The 22,746-nt window shown below is 42.9% G+C and overlaps 2 protein-coding genes and 1 long non-coding RNA gene across 10 annotated transcripts in view; 2 read left to right on the top strand and 1 right to left on the bottom strand.

Moving 5' to 3' along the window:
- The window catches only part of LOC118299710 (seizure protein 6 homolog), a 157,674-nt gene extending 156,208 nt beyond the window's left edge, over positions 1-1,466 (top strand). For 2 of the 3 annotated variants that reach the window (XM_035623658.2, XM_035623656.2), the window contains one exon: positions 440-1,466. In XM_035623658.2, the coding sequence (XP_035479551.1) occupies positions 440-490 (51 nt within the window). In that variant the 3' untranslated portion in view covers positions 491-1,466. Of the gene's footprint in view, positions 1-258 lie in introns of all 3 variants that reach the window. The other variant, XM_035623657.2, reaches the window with a different exon arrangement.
- A 2,048-nt stretch (positions 1,467-3,514) lies between these two features.
- Positions 3,515-7,223, bottom strand: LOC118299146. 4 transcript variants are annotated; one of them, XR_007031681.1, is made up of 5 exons: positions 5,990-7,223; positions 5,244-5,303; positions 4,893-4,962; positions 3,852-3,999; positions 3,515-3,606 (listed from the first exon to the last, which is right to left on the bottom strand). It is a non-coding gene; the product is annotated as an uncharacterized LOC118299146 (long non-coding RNA). The 4 variants fall into 4 exon arrangements; XR_007031680.1 differs by lacking the exon at positions 4,893-4,962; XR_004789778.2 differs by lacking the exon at positions 4,893-4,962 and having other exon boundaries at positions 6,461-7,223.
- Positions 7,224-7,237: 14 nt separating this feature from the next.
- On the top strand, positions 7,238-22,305 carry phf12b (PHD finger protein 12b). 3 transcript variants are annotated; one of them, XM_047335570.1, is made up of 15 exons: positions 7,238-7,369; positions 8,609-8,790; positions 10,711-10,783; positions 11,746-12,202; positions 12,931-13,051; positions 13,131-13,263; positions 13,363-13,527; positions 14,631-14,774; positions 15,147-15,891; positions 17,890-17,991; positions 18,260-18,406; positions 18,519-18,614; positions 19,450-19,532; positions 19,639-19,777; positions 21,100-22,305. In XM_047335570.1, exons 3-15 carry the CDS (start codon positions 10,733-10,735, stop codon positions 21,570-21,572), a joined length of 2,856 nt encoding a protein of 951 aa, XP_047191526.1. In that variant the 5' UTR covers positions 7,238-7,369; positions 8,609-8,790; positions 10,711-10,732; the 3' UTR covers positions 21,573-22,305. The 3 variants fall into 3 exon arrangements, with proteins under 3 accessions (XP_047191526.1, XP_035478514.2, XP_035478515.2); XM_035622621.2 differs by lacking the exon at positions 7,238-7,369 and adding an exon at positions 7,543-8,245; XM_035622622.2 differs by lacking the exons at positions 7,238-7,369; positions 8,609-8,790 and adding an exon at positions 9,252-9,355.
- Positions 22,306-22,746: the final 441 nt, after the last annotated feature.

Genomic DNA, 22,746 nt, shown 5'->3' with positions numbered 1-22,746 from the left:
TGCTAGTGCATGCCAGTGTAATTTGAAAAGCTGCCAGCTGCCCCATAGTCATAGAAGCCTTTTTCTAACACGGTCCAACATGATGATTGTAATATCCCCTTACAAAATGAGTTACAGCTCAGTTTCACTTTAATGTAATTAACTAAAATGTAAATCGTGTTTAGTTGTCTGATGGTCAACCATGTTGGTGTTAGAGAAAAATGTCTGACAACCTCTCGGCGCTCTCTCTGAGATGTGACGCGTTCATTCTCTTCACAGGAAACAAGAGAGTACGAGGTTTCGATCTGAAGACGCCAGTGTGTGTGTTTCAGTATGGACAGATAAGAGGCCCGCTGGCCTTTTCAATGTCCGTCAGACTCATACCTTTGGTGACTCATTTGACACCTCCACCCCTGTTCTCTGTACACTGAATATGAGCCTCCCTTTATTTACCCTACAGAGGACACCCCGCCGCCCCTGGAAAGGCTGGGCCACTGGATTATTTTTCTAGCTCTTCAACAGTAACAGTCCAGCAGCAGCAGTTTGTACAGTTTTTAATCCTGTGCTTGCATCCTGAGGACTTTCAGTGCAAGCAACATCCCAGAAAGCAGAAGAGATCAATGCGAAGCTAGTGCCATGAACTGCATATAACCACAGATGTTGCGTTGTGTAATGTACATTATACACTATATGTCGTCTGCCATTATTTAAATAACAATGCTTATGTGTTTAAGGGATGTCTATTAAGAGTAAGATCCTTCACTGAAAAACAACTATGTTTGGTTTTATCAAAGGTTGCCAAAAATCATTGAGTTCATGCGACCCCTTGAATTAAGAAATCAGAATGTGCCTTAAATAAAAGGCCGTTGAAGGAAGAACTTAATGTCTGGGAATAGATGAGAAGATTGATATCATTCACATCCATTCATTTTATGTGCACACCTTGAATCACCTCGCTTCGTTGTTTACTCTTGCAAACATAATCTAACCTTGTCCTGATCAGATCTGTGTTGAACACGGAGTCATAAAATTGGTATCAATCTTCCCGTTCGGTTCAGAGAAAGAAAGATTTCAGATTGTCAATAAACTTTGCCCCAGAAACAACATCCAGCTCCCATGGGAATCCTGAAAGTTTCCATTTTAAAATGACAAAACTGATTTCATAGGACTATAAGACAAAGACATTTTGATTTTTCTACTTGGTGTGAGTTTTCCCCATGTGTTAAACTGTCTATGAAGCTAAAGAAGATTACCCACCAAGGCAACCTGTTGTTAATATTGCCATTGCCTGTCTGCAGGTTGCGTCTAAATTTAGACCATTACTGTCGTTCAAACATACAGTATATATTGTCTTAGGAGAAAACAGTATGTATCCATGCAAGCTGGTGTGATGACAATGACTATAATGACCCTATTTTTGATTCAATGCGCATAAAGGACTGATCAAGCAAATTCATAAACATCTTCAATTAAAAAGATATTGTTCAGAAAAGAAAAGGCTCTTATTTGTTGAATTTCCTTGTTTCAATGTGGGTGAGTTATTGTTTTGTGTTTAGCATTTTGACACTGTACTTCAATCCAACATTCAAAGCAGATTTGTTGGTACAAAAAATACAGTTTTGAGAGCAGAACCCTTTTTGTTTTGTTAATGCCCACTTTGAAATCACTTGAGACTTCTGTTTTTGTTTTGGCTGATTCCGAACCTCAGGCATCAGAGCTGACAAGAGTTGGCAGAACACATCGCTGTCAACGCCGTAACAATATTACGAGGCGCAAATGGAAGTTTTATTGCGATTGTTTTCCATTACAGATTGTCAAAACGTCCATCACTCTTCTGAATTGTTGCACTCACACTCCTAAATTTTGAATTGCAGACTAACTACTCAGATTAGGTTGTGTAAACCCTCTGCTTCCACCCACGAAGAACAAGTGCAAGGTGACTTAACCAAAAGCAGTGTTGTGTTTTCTTGCCTTTAAAAGTTTTATATTGTCTGCAAATGTGAACATGGCAGAGGACAAGTTTGGTGACAAATATTTGAAAACAATATAACCATTATTCCCATTGCCAACAATTCATTTGCCATTATAATGACACATTTCTCCCTCTTTTAGTTTGAAAAGCAATTTTTACATGTCCAGACTCCTAACGAAACAAAAGTGCAAAAAAAGGAGCAGTCAGCAGAAACCTCCAGTGAAATTAATGAAACTAAGCCATCATTTTTACTCGCACATTTCTTCACAACACTGCAATCATTGCAGCCGTACTTAAAGTAATTTCATTTTGTTCCAATTGAATGTTAAGTGATCTTGGCCTTCCACTGCATTAAGTTTCATTGGGCCTCGTCTGTGCCTCCAGAAAAGAAATCAGTAACAGCGTGTGGTAATGAAGACATGGAAATAGTCCCATTAAACGTGATAATTAGCTATGTAATGAAGTCTTGACATGAGGAAACTGCAGTGCATCTGCCGTTCAACATGATCTATTGTGTCTGCCGAGGCAGCGGTATGTCTGAGCAGGCTGCCTAAGGGATTACTTTTAAAACAGTGGAGGCCTGAGACTTACAACCTCAGCAAACATACAGTAGAACACACAACTTCTGTTTCTATGACAGTATCCTAGAAATCTGAGTTTTGATTTAAGGGACAAGAACCCCATCGATGTCAGACTGACTGTGGTTGTGAGCGTGGGATCACAGGCGTAGCACTGGGGGGAAAGGGGACAGACTATCCAGGGCCCAAGGGTGGTGGGGGGACCTGGATAGCCTGGAACTAAAAGGTTTTTTAGTTTGTAATAAGTGTTTTCTAAGTAATTAATCATAACATGAATTAAAAATTTCCTGAATACATCGGTTGAGAGACTGAACTATGTATTTCAAAAAATTGTGGTGGGTGTGGCCCAGAATTTGGTGCGTCAACCCTGCATGGGATAAAGAGATGGCTGAACCATTGCTGACATCTCCAATTTCCACCAGTTTAAAAAGGTCCTCATTGGTGGATTTTCGCCAGTTTGAAAAAAAACACCTTGGCTCGTAGGTGAGGCTAAAATTGTACGTCATCTACAGGTGCCACACAAACAACAAGCATGGGAGATGTCAACACAGCAGGTTGTCAATTCACAGGTTATAGCTGAACTAAATGAATCTCATTTAATCTGGGTGTCCACCACATGCACAGAATTGCTTCTAAAATTGCAACGTCTTGGTCGCCTCCTTAAACACTTTGCTTCTGCTCGACAACAAAGGCGCACACAATAAAGGCAAATGCAAAGGATGCCCACACACTCGTGATGTTTTCTTTTTGTTATATATATCTGACTGACAAGATTAAAAGAGATCTGTGTACACTGCAATCCATGAGCATATATTATGTTGAAGCCCGTTTCCTCTTTGAAGGAACCTAAACCTAAATCTTTACCAAGTCCTCGCCTCAGCAAGGAGGGCACTGCTGGAGGGAAACAGACTTCAACTAAACACCTGGACAAGATAAAGACAAAGAAAGATTCCAAATTGCAATTAAGATAAAAAAAAACAACAACTTTGGTTTATAGTTTTTCATTCTACAAGCAGCACACTGGACTGTTTGGGAGAATGCTACGATGGATGTTGAAAGTGTTGCGACCTGCCACAACTGGTTGGGTTGAGGGGAAAGACATAGAGAAGAGAGCAGGAGCAGTCAGACTGGTTGTCATAATGATAATAATAGCAGTGATACTTATAGATGTAATCATGTTATTAATAATAACAGCAGCAATGATAACGACGCATACTACAAATAATAATAATAATCATCAAAATAATAATAGTGTGTTTCTCACTCGTTACTAGCGGTGAGACTGTTTTGTGAGTGTTGTGTGGAAGAGGACACGTTCAGACCTTGGTCTAGGCCAAAACCAATCTGGATCTGCTGGATGTGGACAGAATGTATAGAACGCTGACAACTTGTGCCAGTCGCGCAGGAGACGAGGCAGGCCCAGAGGATGTCCATCACGCAAACACAGGGGCAACAATGTGTCTGTGAACACTGCAGAACAAGCAGAGAGAGGACATTAAAGATGAAATGTGAGCCAGTTTGTGCCTGAGATCATTTCTAGTGTGAGGGGGAGGCAAACATGTCAAGCACAGTAAAGATATAAGGTAACAAACAACCCACATCGTTGAGTCTTTGGTTGGCACTGTGGGACTCTTGAGACGCTTGAAATAAACCGAGACCAAGAATCAATTTTAATGTCCTTCTACTGTTTTTTCCAAAGCTCTCAATTGGTCTTGGTCTTTTTTATCTATAACAGATTTGCTTTTATCTGATGAGCCCTCTAGAACCCTCATGTCTTCTGGGGTGGCCTTTTAATTATTCCTAAAGTTATAACTAAAACCCACGATGAGGTGTCTTTTTACTACTATACTACTACTACTCTCACTACTAAAATCAAACTCCAGACCTACCTCAGTAGTTTAGTCTATAGCTTTTAATTCAATTTTTAATATTCAATATATATGCTGCTTTTTTAATGAAATATAACCTTATTATTATTTATTCTTTTCATTTTTGCTACACTATATTGTATTAGCCCTAAAACAACTATTATCAGTGAATTATCCTAATATATATATAAATATATATATATTTCTATTTCTATTTATTTATATTCTATTCACTTTTCTTATTATTTGGCAATTGAATTTTAATTTTTAATTTAATTTAAAAACATATATTTATGTAAACTCTGCGTCTAGTGTTTCCTCACTGCAAACGGGCGAGACAGCGTTTCCTTGGGCTCCTCTTTCCTGTTTTTACTGTTTTTATTTTGTAGTGCTCGATCAAGCCTTGCATCATACGTTTGCTTGCGAGTGAATGTGAATGTGTATTTCGAAGACCAAGCAACCAACTCATTTTGATTTAACCAACAGGGAACCGACCTGACCCTGGGTTCACTGCTGCCACTTCTATGGGTCCAAGTGGTCCCTTGACATGTGTAGTAACACAGGCCTCAGGAGCATTGCATGGTGGGAGGGGTAAAGATTAAAAATCAATCAAAATCAACATTAAAATATCCGAATGTGCTGTTTTTGTGCTTCTGTGTGTTTATGTTTGCTTTAGAAAACTTTCCTCGGGTGATCACATAGCAATTGGGCCAACTCGTCAAACATACTATAATGGAGCGCTACCTCGCTCTGCTGGCATGGGCTACATATTACCCATCATGCACGATGTGGGGATGTGGTTTAGTGATCCACCTGGCATTCAATTATAACCTTTAACTCAATCACCTGAATTACATGGAGAAGTGCTGCCGTCACCACGATGCAGTCCCACCAGGTCTGGATGTTCTGATGAGTAGGAAACATCAAAATCAATAGAGCCTTTTTTTTTTTAAATAATTAACAAAACATTTCCTCACCTCATAAAAAAACTTGACACAAAAAAATTAACAATAACTATTTATGTGAATAAATAACAAGATAGATTAAGTCAAATGAATAAGAAGCTAAGATGTGGAAAAGGAGAGAGGTATTTGAACAGGATCCATAACAGAGCATTCGAAAAATGGCATTTCAAGGAATATTCCTTTGTCATACAATCTCGTTAACGCAACCCATTTTTACTTCATTAAAAAATGATCATGATATATCACATTCTTCCACTTCAGTGTTATCAGTCAATAAAAATATCTACAGCATTTATCTCTGCTGTATACCTCTTTACACACAGCTCCTAATAAAAATAACAGTGTGGGTCAGAGGGATGATCCAATTCCATAATTTTGTCAGTTTATTTTTGAACACAAATAAAAACATGCATGTGGTCCCCTAATTTTTTGTTATGTTGTGAACAAAACATAGTAATTTGTTTTTATTACCAAAAATGGGAAAATGTATTGTCACATCATCATGCACAACCCACACGCATATGATCTATACACTCTGATACATTTTTAATAATTTCCTTCGCTTTTTATTGATTGTGTCTGTCAATAATACAGTGAAGACAATATAATAGCCTAGAAAATATGAACCTGTTCATATGATGAAATGATTTCATAATGCAGGGTGAAAGGCACAAGCGCTCCCCCTGCTGGTGCTTGTAGTTGACGCTGGGGGCATCGACGGCGGTAACATTGATAATAATAGCGGCCGGTGCTGGTTGTGGTAAGATGTGTTGTAATGCCGCCCTCTTATTAGCAGTAACAATATTAAGTAGCAAATAGAGCAGTGCCTGTGAGTACGTCTGTTACTCGACAAATAACTGCAGTCAAGCCAGCCTCCACTTCAAGAAACATGGACAAACTAACACCCATATTGTTTTGAGTTATGTGTTTACACTAGGCATTACGGTGTTTTCACATTAAAAGCAGTAACACTACAGTATAAACTGAAATAGGCCTATTCAACTAAATGAATACATATTAAATTCTAATCAAAATGTAATACATGAGCTACATTCTTCAATATTGATATTATTAGGAAAGTTATTTTTTCCTACAGACCAGCTTCACTTCCGATTAGTAGTAGACCGCTCCCAGGACTTTCTGATGTAGAATTTCAAAATTAAAGCCCAATAGAACGTTATATTTGAACTATGTCGTCGGGGTCTTAATTCAGATTACAATGAAAATGAAACATTTTCACTTGAGGTTGATAGTAGGCGTGTGCATCACGCAACTGCTTGTCCAAATAACGGAGCTATCAGCTAACGGAGGTTGTACTGAGCTATATTATGATGTGCTCAAATTGAGCAAAGGTGTTTATTTTGTTTATGCAATTCATGACGGTTGAATGACTTCAGAACGGTTGAAAACCGTGTTAAAAAAATTGAATAAAAAAAATAAGGAAAAAGTTTGAAATAGTCTTACTGATTTGCAGTCAAATCGTCCAGCAGTAATGGTGGTCTGTGTTGAAATAAGAGTAGGCTAAACATCAAAGCGAAAATTGAAACATTTAGGGAGAGAGCTCAGTATATATAGAATAGAATAGTTTGAGTGACTCCGACGGGTGGTCTACCATCAATCTGAAGTGAAACCAGTGTGTGGAAATAATATCAATAATAAATTATGTATGACATATAGTTTATTGTATGATATTTATTATTTATTCATTTTCTTTTCTTTCTGTATGTATGTTAATGATAGGCTGGCCTACCATCTGACTGATTAATTGAATGAACATCGCTTTTATTCTGAAATCACTTCTGTCGCGCTGTTACCGTAATGTCTAGTGTATACTCGCAACTCGAAATAACGTGGGCGGCATTCAGGTTGGCTTGACTGCAGTAGCAAACAGCGGGTTTCCGCTGTATCCGTACCGTTCGTTAGCAATAATGCTACTGACCCAAGCATAAGCTAGCATTACTTTCAGTAACACCAGCACAGAGACAGTAGTAATGGCTCGTAACAGAGGTAAACTGAGTAGTGATATATATCAGTGTCATTCTAATACAACAGTAGCCGGACACAATGAATACAATCGACTTGCTTCTCGTTCCGATGTCTATACCCTCGCAGTTAGCTATTTCCGTTCCAATGCGCATGCGCGTCTGGCGGTTCGCGGTTGCGCCAATTGGTAGAGGATGTTGCTAGCAGCCAGTGTAGATGCTCAGGCTTTTCACAACAATAACACCAACAAAATTTGCATCTCCGCGTAGCTGATTTGAGGATTCTACTCTCCGAGCATTGTCGGGGACCGTGCATAGGAGCGCGCCACGCCGAATGCCCGTCTGCATTTCTTTTCGCTACGCCTTCTGTTGACAATGGGAGCGGAGGGGTTTGCAAAATTTACAAGGCTCCTTATTGCCGGAGCAGAAACAAGAATCATGGCCGGCCAGCTAGGCCGCAGATGGGTTTCGTAGCCAGCAGCAGCAGTCTGTTCGTGTTAAAATACCGCATGCAGGCTTCGCATTAGCACAACGCGTTGCTAAGTAGCCGGCGTTTGAAACACTCAGCTATTGTTGATATTTTGGACTCTTTTTGGGGCGCGAACAGCACAAGCTAGTGAGCCCGCTAGCTTCACAACCTTGACTGGCTGGCGTTTTGCCTTCGTAGTTAGCTCCTCTTAGCCAGCTAAACCTTAGCTAGCATCGCTCGGCCAACCCTCCGCTGGCCAAAAGCATTCGGGAAAAGCGAACCGACCGTGGGATCGACTCTCGCCGCCGTGGGCCCCAGTGGGAAATTGTATCGTCAACCGCCTTTGTAGCGACTGCTGCTGGATGAATGTGGGACAAAATGGAGACCCCGACGATTGTGTACGATTTGGATACCTCCGGGGGCTTAATGGAGGTGAGGTTGCTCTGCTCGAAGGCCGTGGTCAACTTTAACGTTCTCGTGTTGCTCATGTTGCATTGTGTTTCCCATCATTTTATTTGTGACTTTCACAGCGACCACCACGGTCTGCTGTCAAGCATGTCTCTGCTGGCTAACTCAATAGTTTGGGTTGGTAATGGAGGCCCACAAGTTAACATGACTGCCCCCCCCCCCAACCACCACCCCCTCCTCAGCCCAAGCTCAGCATTTAATGGCACAGCCAGCACAGAGTTCCGTGTTTTCCAACTGCTGTGGGTAAAGCAACTAGAACGGGCAACCGTGACCACGTCTCACTCATCTGAACAACTTTTTTTTCTTCTCCTTCTTCTTTTTAAACAGCAAATCCAAACACTGCTGGCGCCCCCGAAGTCCGAGGAGGTCGAGAAGAGGAGCCGGAAGTTGGTGAGAGACGTCCGACGGAGCGGCAGGGCCACCAACCACGACACCTGCGACAGCTGCCGGGAGGGGGGGGACTTGCTGTGCTGCGACCACTGCCCCGCAGCCTTCCACCTCCAGTGCTGGTGAGTCGCATGCCGGTCGTGCTCAACTCTCACACACGCCGCAGCGCTCTCAATGCTCCGTGCCTCGTTCACGGTTGTTGGCAAGACGATGTCACGTCTTGTTGACATATGAACATATGAACTGCTACTGATTCATTGATACTTTTGAACTCCAGGGAGTGGTTGCACCTCATGTCCACACAACAGTGTATTGTCTGTGTATGGGCCTACAGCTGAGGCCAGCAGGGCGATGGTGAGCCCCGTGAGGCACTTGGTAAAGTTGATATTTTAATCCCATAGCGTTTCCCAGGCAATTCATTATATGCCCGAACTCGCCTTCACGAAGTAATGAAGGTGTACAGACTTGTCTTTAAGTCGCACTGCCTCCAGGTGCATGGAATACGCAGGAACAACAATAAGTTGGACGTGTGATGAATGGAGTTTGGCGAGCGGAGAGGGCGACCGCTAATTCGACGGAAGCCCGGTGGAAGTGGCCAATGGCAGTTCGCTCGCTCTTTGGGCGCTGTCTGGTTCTCGTCGTCGTCGTGTGTTCGCAGAGATTGCGCTCTTGTGCGAGCAAAGCAAGGTGGGAAGCGAGCGGGGGGGGGGGGCACTGAAAGAAAGCGTGTGCACGCAGCCCTGCTGGGAGAAAGAGGCCGGACTCCCGCTCGCAGTCGGTCCTCGCCCCCTGTTGTTGGCTGCAGCCGGCGGAGGAGCCGCCGCCGCTAAAAATGGAGTCGAGATTGCCTGTGTTTACAATATGGCGACCTCCCTGCTCTTTTTTTCCCTTTTTTTCTCCCCCCCCCCCCGTTCCACCGCCATTTTATCAACCTTTACAATTACGCCGTAGAGGAGGGAGCGTTCGTAATGTCAACACGGAACGAAACGCTCCGCCGTTTTCTCCCGAGACGGAGAAGCGGACGTGTCGCCACAAGTTGTCCCGCTCGCAGCGTTTTGTCCGGCGCCGCCGGTCCCTCGGTTGCCCGTCTCACATCTGCCTGCTGCACGGTTGTTGAAGCTGTGGCACTGGGGCGGGTCGAGCTCAGGCTCTTCCTGTCAACGGGCGGGCAATTCTTAAAAAAGAAATCTATATAAGGCCATATTCGTCCGCACAGTTTGTAGTTGACTCATATCGGCGCACAATGGGAGGAATGTTGCTGCATTGCTGTGCAGTTAGCGTTGCAGAACGTAACTTCTGACAGTGTTCGTTTGCGAGTGGGAGGTTTAATGCTGCATATGCATATCTGTCATAACTGATAACATCATAACTGATACATCATGACATCCTTGACTAACCGTTTGTCTTTCAGCAGTTTCTTTTCACACTCTTTGTCTTGTTCTACTTTGACCTATAGTGAAAGTTACTACTGTCATTTAACAACGAACCAATAATGTCATCCATGTTATAATTCTATATGCACAAAGACATTTCTACATAGGCAAACCACATGCATGTCGGTGTGCATATTTTGTTTTTCTGTATATTGTAAGACTTGAGATGCCCACAGCCCTTTAATACGAATGTAAATGAAATGGAAATTGTGATTACGTTGCATATATTTCTGATGTCATTTTCAGTCCATTAGATTGAGCAGAGGGAATTAAGTTTACTAGCTGAGTGGTAATTTTTTCAAAATGTTTGAATGCTTTGTGGCAACTTTCAATATTTATGTAAATATAATTTAAATCACTAAATGGTTTGACTGTTGGATTAGTCTTGTGATGTGACTGTATCAATAAGAAAATAATGTAATGTTTTGTTATGCACAATTACAAGATTTGTCTTTAGCCCCGCCTATGCTAAAATGTGGTAAATAACCAAAGTTAATGGTGAAGTAAATCAGGACTCCATATTGAGATGTTAAATGTTGATCTATGTTAATTTTCTTGCATTATTTATCAACCAGTTCACTCAGATTGTCTTATATCTTCCTACCACAGTAACCCGCCTCTAAGTGAAGAAATGCTTCCCCCGGGGGAATGGATGTGTCATCGCTGCAATGTCAGGAAAAAGGTAAGAGGCAGTTTGTCTCTGTAAAGCCCCTTTCACACTGGCCAAAACCCCGTTTAACACCCGGCGTTTTCTGCAGTGTGAAAACGTTTAATCGTCATTCCGCCCCGGGCCAAATGACTCTGCAATAGACCCGGGTATTAATCGGCTTCATCTCCGATCGCTATTGATGTGAACTTCACACCCGGGTGAACCCGCTAATTTGCGCGATGACGGAGGCAATGAAGGCTCGACTCCTCCGTCGGTAACTGCTGTTACCTCGCCAGCTGTAGTAAAGAGACCTCTCGCATGTAGCTAGCTCACTTAGCCTAGCTTTAGCTCGTTGGTGGTTACAACTAACACAATCCAGATCATCGATGAGGCTTAGAACGGGGCACTTTATTTCAACCCTTCGGCGGACACACGCGGCCTCATCAGGCGGTCTCTCATTACGGTGGCCATAAACTGTCGGTAACATGGATGATGTGCGGAGCCCATTCTCCTTGTGGCTGCAGCTACGTAGACAACAACAGTGCGCAGAGCCAAACTTCTTCTTCTCTCATACGCACACACACACACACTTCAAAACCCACATGGCCACCTGCTTAAAGGGCCAGGCTTGGCTCGTGACACTGCGCAGAGCTTGTAAACTTTGAAAGAGTGACAAGTACAAGATATAAGGTAATGTTGACCACCGGTTCACTGGCTACCGTGCTTTCTGTTGTTTACTACACTGTTCTTCTTCTTTGTTTTATCGTGCGCGCCGCTCTCTACCGGCCCTGGTCTTTTCGCAGTGTGAAAGTGGCCAATTGTCGATTAAACGCGGGTCGACCTGTGTATAAAAAACCCGGGTCTACACAGGAATTTTGGTGTGAAATTGGTATAACTCTCACAGTCCTCCACCAGTGTTACTGTCAGGCAGCTGTTGAAATGAAGAGAAAAGTGTACAATAAATCTATGTTAATGTCTTTGTTTGCTACCATTAGAAGCGAGAGCAGAAGTCAGATCAGACCAACGGCTTGCCAGATAGGTCCTCGACTAAGCGTGCTGCTTCCCCTGCTGTGGAGCTGGAGCTCAATGCTGGCCCACTGCGGCTCGATGGCCTGCCTCCAGGGGCCGGAGCGGCGGGACCCGGTTTGCGTGTGGCCCAGGTGCGCCTCTTGGACCGCAGGACGAACAGCCGACCAAGCAGCCGGCCCGGCACGCCCACCTCCAACACTTCGTCCACCCCGACCCCCTCCGAGGAGCAGAATGACGGGGAGGAGGAGCCAGCAGAACCCGAGGACGAAGTTCAGGGTGCAGAGCTTGACGGTGCTATAGTATCCACTCCGACACCACGCCTCCTCAAGAGGCCCTTCCAGCTGCTGATAGCAGCTGCTATGGAGAGAAACCCCACACAGTTCCAGCTGCCCAGTGAACTCACCTGCACCACTGCACTGCCAGGTCAGTCATTAGGAGGACATAAACTTCCAATGTGAAATAATAATTTCTCTATTTCACCTACTTCAAATGTTGAGCTGAAGAAAAAAAGCACTCTAAAATAGAGCCACAGTCCATGTTTATTTCTATTTTCTCGTATGATTTACATGGTAAATATAGATACTAACTCAAACACCGCAGCCAATATTCAGTTCTGTTGAGGATGTTACCACAGTTGATATGGCCTGTTAGCCATTTTATTAGGTCTCAGATTACTAATGACTCCCAACAGTATGCTCCAAATATTTTTTATAAACAATGATAAAAAACAAACCTTGTTGGATCCTGATCCCGAGATTGAGAGACTATGCAAATGGCCCAGATTTTCTGGCAAAGTCTGACTCCAGATACAATATGTATGTAAAGTAGATATAGAAACATGTTGGCTGCACATTGGTTGAGAAATTGTATTCACCATCACAGCCCAAAAGCATTGGATCAAGCTGCTTTAGGTAGGCAGAATCACTGATGTATTATTTTTATCAGTTAGCTTTTCCGGATTTAACTGTATTTTCTCCGTTTCCCCTTTTGCAATTGGTTTTATTGGCTTTTTACTCTGTCAAAATCATCTATAATCTGTCTTTTTTAAAAGTCGCTGCCTTCTGTGAAGCACTTTGTAATGTGAAAAAACAAACATAAGGGCATCTGGATAGGATTTTTTTATCAAATTTCCCTGTCGTTTGGATTTCTAGGCAGCAGTAAACGAAGGAGAAAAGAGGAGCTACTAGGGAAGCCATTCAGGAGGCCTCAGCACGAACTGGATTCTAACGGTTTGGTTCCTCTACCAGTCAGAGTCTGCTTTTCATGCAACAGGTCAGTATTATCACATGACAGCTTTTACACAGACAATGAAATGTTTTCTATCTACAGCCAATTCGCTTGTGTTTCGCAGGAGTTGCAGGATGGCCCCCCTCATCCAGTGTGATTATTGTCCCCTTCTGTTCCACATGGACTGTCTGGACCCACCACTCACAGCTTTACCTGCTGGCAAATGGATGTGTCCAAACCACGTTGAGCACTTAGTGGTAAGAAACATGATCTTGACGCAGGGCGAAACAAACTTTGTTTTTTCTTCTGTGCAACAAAATAATAATCTCCATCTCAAATGTTTTTCTGATGTCCAGCTGAATCAGAAGAGCCTGAGCCTGTCCAGCCGCTGTCAGCTCTTCGACCAGTTCCAGGACAGGATGTCCCAACATGCTGTTAAGTTGGACTTTCTACGCAGAGTCCATCGTCACAACTCACCCAACCGGCGCACCAGCCACCAGCACAACAGGAAGACCATCAAGGTAAACTGACTGGCTCACGGTGAGAATGTGGGCATGCTTATAGTAGCATAATGTATTCAGTAATGGGAATTTATCTTGGTTTGGGGGTTAGGCTTGTAGGGGGTGCCCTGAATGTTTTTTGTGTAGTCAACACTGACTAATGCTTCGTTCACACCGAACGCGATGCAAATTTCCACGTCACTTTGGTCGCAAGCAAACATTTGGTCATTCGCGCGAATATTTGTCCACTCTTCTTTCCACTTTCTAGGACAAACCTCATCTGAACAAACACACACGCAGGTAAAGATGAACTGTTGAATGAAAAAAAGGCAGACAAGAATGAATGGGAAAGCCGCGCACACGCACCTAAACATGAACTGTTGAAGGAAAAAAAGGCAGACAGCAGCTACACAAAGTGGTTGTGCTAACTGAGGCTAACTAACTAGCTAGCGTCCAACTTCCTCGTTCACTTTCTGCCAAGCCCTCATCTTCTTCACCCGGTCATGATGTGAACAGCGACCCGGTCCGGCTGCCCACACGCAGCGACAATAGTGATCCTCCATTCCTGATACAATGACAGGCCGTCTGACAACAGTGACGGAGGGAGGATCTCAATGCTCATTGGCTATTGCGTCAATGCGTCACGCAAATTTTTCTGACTGAATTGACTGGCACGAATTTCGTGTCTTCGTTCTAATCGCGCCATTCGCATCGCCCGACTCTTTGGTGCAAAATTTGCGCCTAGTTCGCGTCTTTGCATTGACTTTGTATGTAATCTACTCGCGCAAATAATTTGCTTCGTGTCCGGTTTGAACGCACCATAAAAAGGAAAGACAGCTCATGCAGTAACTGACATTCTTACTTACTAACTCTACTTTTATAGTTGTGTATTGGTTTACAATTTAAAAATTTAAAAATCATACCTGTTTAATAATTATATTTTGGTTTGTTGGGTTGAGCTTATTGCCTCTGAAAATGGAAGAAATTCCATTGACAAAAAAATATTAATTCTGTCTGAAAAATGTACACATATGTTGACCTGCTTTGGCAGAGTACTAGATTATGTTGGGAGAAGAAGAGTTAGAGCGATCCAGTTATTTCTAACAATCTCTGCTTGGTCTCAGGTGCCAGATGCCATTAAGTCCCAATACCAGAATCCTCCCCCCATGCTGCTTCCTGCAGGAGTGCACCAGTTGGAGCTGGTTTGCAGCGGCATTCCCAGCCATCAGCCCCCAAAGCACCTCACCACTGAGGTTGAACAGCAGGAGGTAGGCAGAAGGAAATACCTTTATGAAATACACACCATTTGTTTCGCCCTGCACACATTGCACATTTGTTTCCCACACAACACACCACCTCTCAGCCATTGCTAGTGTCCTCTATTTTCATAGAAAAACAACATAACATTACTGGTTCCCTTTACGGATAGGTCAAGAGGGTGTGAAATAGGTCAGGCTTTTAGTGAGCGCCCTCTGCTGGATCATAAGGCAAACTACTTCAAATGGAAGAAAAGAAAAACTAAAGAAAAATGATGGTATTGACTATTGTTTGAGTATATGTAAATTAGATAGGACAGGGTTCCTTACAGGATTGACGTTTGCTTCTTATGTAATGAAGCATGCTTCTGCTTTGTTGAACAGTGGCTTCAGGATGTCATCGCCCTCCAGTGCAGCATCATGCGACATCTGTCCATCAAGCAGAAGACTCTGTCCGCAGCGTCCACCACGTCAGCAGTAACATCGTCAGCAGAAACGGAGTCTGAGCAGAAAGTGGGCACTAAATCATGTGTAAGGTCAGAGGACATGAAGACTCAGGCCTCGTTAGGAAGGACTTCTTCCCCCGACCTCTGCTCTAAATCCTGCAGTACACCCGACGACCCGCAGGGGGCCTCTCTCTCAAGGGACACACCAACAGAGCTGGCTGTTTGTAAATGCAGCTTGACATCATGTCAGAACTGTAGGAAACCCAATGGACCTCTTGTAGAGGAAAGTCGGCCTCCCAAGGCCAACGGGCCCGTAGACTGTAACAGCTCCTCAGCCCCCTGCAGGCCGGCGGAGCTGCAGTGTAAAATGAAGCCCAGTGCGCCACCCGCGGACTCGGCTCCTATGTCTGGCCTGGTGAACCACATCGGTGCAGAAACGGTTAAAAAGGAGCCTGAAAGCACCACGGAGGCCTGTGCTCAGAAAACCCGCCCCACTGCCCCGACGATATGGCCCCACGGCGGTCAGCAGAACCACAGGAACCAGATGGTGCTCCAGGAGGAGTGTATGACCAGCAACGAAAAACCCTCCCACTCCCTCACCAGCAGTGCCCGCTCAGACACACCACCTAAAGGCAATCAGGGGCACGACTCAACCAAGCTGGAATCATCGTCGCCTACTCCAGGTACAAACTCCCGTCACCCCTGGTTAGCTTCCAGCTGTTTAAACAACCTTAGCAGTCTGCACTCATCAACATTTCTGTCTACTGATGCTACAACAAATTATTCATACATTTATTGATACATGTATTTTTGTAACACATTATTAAGTCTGTGACGTGTACAAAATTATTCCTTGTAATTGCTTATTACAAGGTTTCTCTCATTTGAGATTTGAACTATAGCCTATAGCCTAGCTTAAGCAACATAAAGTGAAGCATGCAGGAAATGTGCTGCCACCAGGTCTACAGGATCAGTCTCTCGCTTGTGTCTTTCAAATCCTAGAAAACACATGATGTAGGGACAGACGGGGTCTGGGAAAACCAGAAGAAAATGATTAGGTGACTTAATGATTGAATCAAGAAAGCATTGCTTTTCCTGCCACTGAGTATCTCAAGAACAAGAAATAAAATATGACAGTCTTTCACCATATTCCTGCTTCTTTACCACTTTGATTAAATCCAAAAGAGCCTGACCGCTAAATCGGGCAGCCGATCAGAATATATACATGTTGTCTATGAAAACTTTTTTTTACAGTACACATAGCAGAAAAATATGCTTGGTGTGATTGAGAAATTGACATGAATACATACATAGATTAATCTCAAACCATCATATCCTCTCCAAATGGACGAAAAAAACAGCCAACCTGCACACATATATAATCAACGGATATATCAATGCCTTTGCTAACTTATAGCTATTAGTATTGTCTTCGACAGCAGAAAAATCCAGTATATGCCGGGCTCTGAATTAGGGCTGGGCAATCTGGCCAAAATATCATCGATCTTTTGGGATCGCTCACGATCCACGATCTGAATCACAGCATTTCTCACCATGTAGGCTATCCAAACAAAACAAGTGAGTGTCTCATGTCTGAAAATAAAATCTATATATATATTTTATAACTATCCCAGCGCATTACTTAAGCTTCCACAGTGACTAGTGATCATATAGTTATGCTGTCTGAAAACAGAAGTGGAATAAGTGTCCATACGATTTACTGAAGCAAATTCATCACTCTATAATCTAGAGTTATACAAAAGTAGCGCACCCCCCATTGATCTAGAGTCTGTACACAGCTAGAGTATGTACTTACTGTACTTCTCTTTGGTTGATTTCTCCAGTAAACACGTCTAGAGACGTTCAGAGCTTGTTTTTACTCGTCCAAAATTTATTTCCTCTTTTGCTGCTGTCATCACAGACTCCTGCTGGTTCAACTGGACCAAACAAACACTTTTATAACTGTGAAAGATTTGCTATAGACAGACTTCTAATCACTCACTAGCCTATTAGCTTATAAATGCTACATATATCCCACAATTCAATCTAATGCATAATACGCTGTTTTCTGTCACAAGTCTGTCCTGTATTAGAGTCATAACAGTATCCGCGTTGTCCAGAGCGCTGCAGATCTTACTTGCAATCTGTATGAGTCCTCTGAAAAAAAGGTCATATGCCAATTTCAGATCGTCCACGGTATAAGATCGTCAGACCGCCCACTCCTTCTCTGAATCTAAGGCGTGTGTTTGCTGTTTAATTCTATGAGAGGTGAATAATTTATTGCCTGGCTCCACAGAACCATGAAGTTCACCCGGTGCCATTTCTCCTCTGCCCCAAACATAGAAAGCACATGCATATATAAATATGTAGCATATTAAAACACACCTCACACCACATTAGTTATTAATGCAAGCAGCATCCTCATTGTCATTGTTGTTAAGATGGTGTATATGTTGTAAAGTTTACCCCTCTTTTTCCCTTTTTTTTTAATGTCCTGTTACCTAGAAAGTGTTTGAAAATGACATGCCATCTGGATAGAAATTAGGGGTTTATTTATATATAAAAAGCTGTTCTTGTACACAAATGAATGAATCAAGTTTACATCCACTCAAATGTCAAGTGAGCAAATGTCCCGGTTCCTTGACGACACATTGTCTCCTGCATGTGTCTCTCCTTTATAGACGTGAAGGTTGGACCCGGAGCGGACTCACTGCTCCCCAGCACTGTCCCCTCCATCACAGAGCTGTCGAGCTGCATGAAAGATGGAAAGGAAGATGAAGGAGGTAGGTGTGCTCACTCAGCGGTGTGGTGTGACAAAATGATGTCATGTCTGTAATAAAGCAAAGAAATTACATAATTACCTTCTAACAAACGTGTGTGTGTGTGTGTGTGTGTGTGTGTGTGTGTGTGTGTGTGTGTGTGTGTGTGTGTGTGTGTGTGTGTGTGTGTGTGTGTGTGTGTGTGTGTGTGTGTGTGTGTGTGTGTGTGTGTGTGTGTGTGTGTGTGTGTGTGTGTGTGTGTGTGTGTGTGTGTGTGTGTGTGTGTGTGTAGGGATCATGCTGGACAGACTGGATGCAGAGATGATCAAGCTTTTGGCCTGGCAGAGGATCCAGCAGCTATTCCCTCCGAAAGCGCCCAGCACTCCTCTCCAGCCAGCGACCAGCAATGCCCCCAAAACCCTGCCCCACCTCCCCGACAGTAAGACACTAACTTGACCTCCTTTGTACTACTCTGCATGGTTTTACAAAATCCATTTCTAACGTTTTTCCGCCATGATTTTAACAGTGAAACTTTTTGTGAACATTTTCAGGTCAGAAAAAGGTGCAGGCCCGAGCTGTCTTCTACCCTCTGACAGGGAAAGGAGGAGCTGTCAGCATGTGCTATAGGACATTATACATAGGATCTGGTAAGACATGCAGACCACATCACACCACGATGACATCACAACCATTTATCCAGCTGCATTTTGTCAACTTGTGTCATTGATACATGGATTTCAACTCCTGTTGCTGGCGTGTTGTCTCGGGTTGAACATCAAATCTACCTGTTGATATGTTGATTCTGTCACCAATTTTAGAAAACGATGATCTCTGACCTCAAATGCTTGCTCACTCTCTGTTTCCTGCAAAAAGTTAAATAATTCTTTATTTTTATTTAAAAAAAGTTTGTGTGCAGCTGCTTTTATTTAGAGAGGTCCTCTTCATTTTTTGGCTTGTGACATTTTCTAAAGCAGTGTGCACGACTCGCAAAAACAACAATAAACTTATGTTGCAGAGGTATGTGAGACCCGATTTACTTTAGTAACTGATTATAAAATGTGATCTGATCTTCCTCACAAGAGTATACAAGCACAGTGTACATAAACTAATAACTCACAAGTCTTTCCTGTCTTCATGGAAACGTGCTGGTGGAGATGAACCTTTGAATTTGGCAGCAATTACTCAAACAAGTGTTTTCCACTGATCAGAGCTGTACACACTGATGGATGTCTAAACTCTTTGAGATGAATCTGAAGTTCCTTCTGACTTCATGCAAATTAACAATTCCTCATTCAAAGTCCACTGAGATTGCTGATTTTCATGGCTTGGTTCACATCACCAGATCTTTCTTGTGAGAACCAAACTCAATATGTTTGAAATTGGAGTAGCTCTAACGCACACCTCCAGTCCGGTGTCCTAACAAGGTTTACTAACTCCTGGCCCCAGTTAACTCGTCTTGATGTCATTTTTGTTGTTGTAAAGGCGCTGACATGGATGTGTGCCTTACAAACTATGGTCATTGCAACTTCATATCGGGGAAGCACGCCTGTATTTTCTACGATGAGGTATGAACTTTTGTGTGTTGCTAAATGTAGAAGTACGACATTGCATCGTAACAAAACAGGACTCTTTGTCCTATTACAAGTGGTTTGTTTGTGTGTGCGTTTTCAGAATACCAAGCATTATGAGCTGCTCAACTACAGTGAGCATGGCACCACGGTGGACAATGTCCTCTACTCGTGTGACTTCTCTGAGAAGGTCTCACCATCTGCACCCAGCGGTCTGGTGGCCAAAGTCCAAGGCATCATCCGTGAGTACATCTCATTCTTACACACTTTAGTTGGAACAGTTTGGAAAGTCATCAGCGAGTCTCAACTTAAATAATTAAATCTCCACTCATTTGTCCAAATGTAGGCAAAATAACTGTGCTACACAGGGCAACGGAGTGTTGCAAATACACAGGCTAGTTGTTATTTTATTTATTACACACCAGCTTGCCTCTAGATGGCACTAAAACATCCCTGCACAGGCCTCAATCTTATTTTTTCAGTTCATTGCTGTCATTCAATCCAATCTGAAAGCATTGTATACCATTGAATTCAAGAAGGACAGTAGACACTATAAAAAATCCACAGGGCTGTGTTTCTAGAGAAACATGGATGTAGCACCAGTTGCTAGAGATTTTGGGGGGCCGATGCCGATATTGATATTGGGGAGTACAAGACTTCCGATACATTGGACGATATATATATTTAGTTAAATCCGTCAATGATTCCTAACATGTCGTTATCAAATCTTGATAACAAAGAAATGTAATTGAAGCTTGACATTTTAGTTTAACCACAAACTTTATCACACTATATAAACATAAATAAAAAGAAAACATAAATTCAACCAAATATATAGAACTTGAATTTTTACATAAAATGTGAACATAAATGCTCATATTTCTGCATTGTTTATTTTGTATGATAAAATATTTCATATTGGTAAACGCAAGTGCTGATGCCGATATGTCTGTGAAAGACTCATATCGGCTGATATTATTGGCCAAGCAATATATCGGTCGGGCTCTACCAGTTTACACCACACAGCCTCCGGAAAGCTGCGTACAGACGTGGATTTGTTTTTCCATTGCTGCCATGATGGAGTCAGAGAATCCAAATATGCTGGAGGAAGTCTGAGGCTGAATCAGAATAACACAAGGCACTGCCCAGCAGTGTAATTGCGTCTCATTGTGATAGGCTGTTGCACCTGTCAGTTCAACAAATTGTTACGATAATTTTCAAAATAGTCAGCTAGGCACACAGTATAGCCTAGCTTGGTTTTGAACTCCTGGAGTTCAAATACTTCACTGTCATAAGTAAATCTGCAACCCGCTGCCATTGCATTCAAATGAATTGATTTTTGTCAGTGTCGGTGCAATCTGGCACTAAGACCTCTTTAATGACATCATGAACCTGTCCGTTGATTTTAGATACATCTTAGTTTTTTTGTTTCATGTGTCTTTGATCTGTGGAGAACGGTCTTTCCCTCCCATGTATGCCGAGTGTAAAATATGGAAGTGATGACCAAACACCAAACTCTTTTCTTTCTAAATCACATGGATTTCTCCCTATGTTCTCTGTGCAGGTCGCAGTAAGAAGCGCGAGGAGGGCGAGGGTCCGAGCTCTGTGGTGGGTCTTCTGCCTGCGGGTGGCGTGATGAGCAGCCAGTCCCAAGGCGGCTCCGAGCAGCCCTGCACCTGCAAGGCGAGCAGCTCCAGCCTGATTGGAGGCAGCGGTGCGGGGTGGGAGGGCACGGCCCTGCTCCACCACGGGAGCTACATTAAACTGGGCTGCCTGCAGTTTGTCTTCAGCATCACAGAGTTTGCCAGTAAACAGCCCAAAGAGGAGCCGACCGTCACATCTGCCACCGGATGCGCTGGCACCAGCAGCAGCAACAGTGCAGCTGGCGCAAATACAAACAACGCCCCCAACTCCACCTCTACACCACCACTGCCCAGCACTGCCACAGTGAGCAGCCCCTCCAGCCAGGACGAGACAGACACTGAGACTGTCCCTCCCCACCAAGTGCCAGTAATGCACTTGAACTCTGTTCCATAACCCGCACAGGAAGTCCTGCCCTCCCTCCTTTTTGTTTTGCACCTCCGAGTCACAATGAAGGGAAAGCTGCACAGCTGGTTGGTCAAAGGGGAAAAGTTTTTTCTTTCTTTTCTTTTTAATGGTTTATTCTTTGCATGAACTTGAAGTATTATTGACAATCTCTTGTTTCAGAATGACTGACGGCAACTCTCTGTTCACTTCAGACCATTAGGAGTTTGAGCAACATTATTTACCTTTGCTCAATTTTTCTTTTGCCAGTATATTAGTTATGTATGGTGTAACATTACTCTGTCAGTCATCCCATTTAGCACAACCCGTTATTTTGTAGTATTGAATTCCATACATTCTAATTTCTTTTGCTGCTTTTGCACCACAGGTAGCTATATATGTATGAAAACATACATGCTTATACACTATGATATGTATATATAATGTAAATATATATAATTCAGTGCCTCTCAATTGGAGAGTCATTGGATTTCATGTAGATTTACCATTTTTTGGTTTTTAACTGTACAGTTCATGGAATTTGTGATACTGTGTAGAGTACCAGAAGTTTTGTGATAAAACTCGTTCCTAGTCTGTATTTTCCGCTGTAGTCCGTCTGTAAATACCACATTGTTTTAGCACTCATTTTAACATCATGTGCTGCTCTGTATATAAGCACTCTTTGTCTGTATGTGCTTGTCTGTAAACCTGTAAATACAGAAAGATTTTCTAAGAACAAACTCAATGAATGTGTTCTTCTATAATTTCAGGCTTTTATGAGTCCACTTTGTGATTTGATTTTCCATTTTCTACTTCAAATCACAGGAGTAGTAAAGGTCAGAGCTGTGTCGATTGTCTTTTCCGTTGCCGTGAAAGCGGTAAACTTGTGAAACAGTTTCCCAGTGTTTGTGACAGCAGTAGAACATTATCATTCTGATAACAGCATGCGAGCTTCCTGTCCTGAGTGACGTCAGCTGCCATGTAGAGCTAACTCTGCCAATCAAGTGGTTACAAAAGTCATTAATTTAGTGATTTGACCCCACATCACATTTGTAATGAATATTGTAAGTCGGTTTTATTTGTACAGCAGTTTGATTAGAAAGTACAGAGTTGGACAACCTACTGTCGCCTTCTTAAAGATTAGAAAAGATAGTCGACTGGATCCTCCTGTGTAAAGTGATTTATT

This window comes from Scophthalmus maximus, chromosome 11, assembly GCF_022379125.1.
Source record: "Scophthalmus maximus strain ysfricsl-2021 chromosome 11, ASM2237912v1, whole genome shotgun sequence".
Classification (NCBI taxonomy): Eukaryota; Metazoa; Chordata; class Actinopteri; order Pleuronectiformes; family Scophthalmidae; genus Scophthalmus; species Scophthalmus maximus.
The sequence above is the reverse complement of the archived record's forward strand: the minus strand, read 5'-3'. Positions and strand labels throughout refer to the sequence as shown.

What these genes read in the sequence shown, in the direction of transcription:
- phf12b (XM_035622621.2), top strand. Translation starts at nt 8,180, where the DNA reads ATGTGGGACAAAATGGAGACCCCGACGATTGTGTACGATTTGGATACC. An exon ending in ACCACGTTGAGCACTTAGTG is followed by an intron (nt 13,264 to 13,362) that starts GTAAGAAACATG and finishes TCTGATGTCCAG; the next exon opens with CTGAATCAGAAGAGCCTGAG. An exon ending in GACATTATACATAGGATCTG is followed by an intron (nt 18,615 to 19,449) that starts GTAAGACATGCA and finishes GTTGTTGTAAAG; the next exon opens with GCGCTGACATGGATGTGTGC.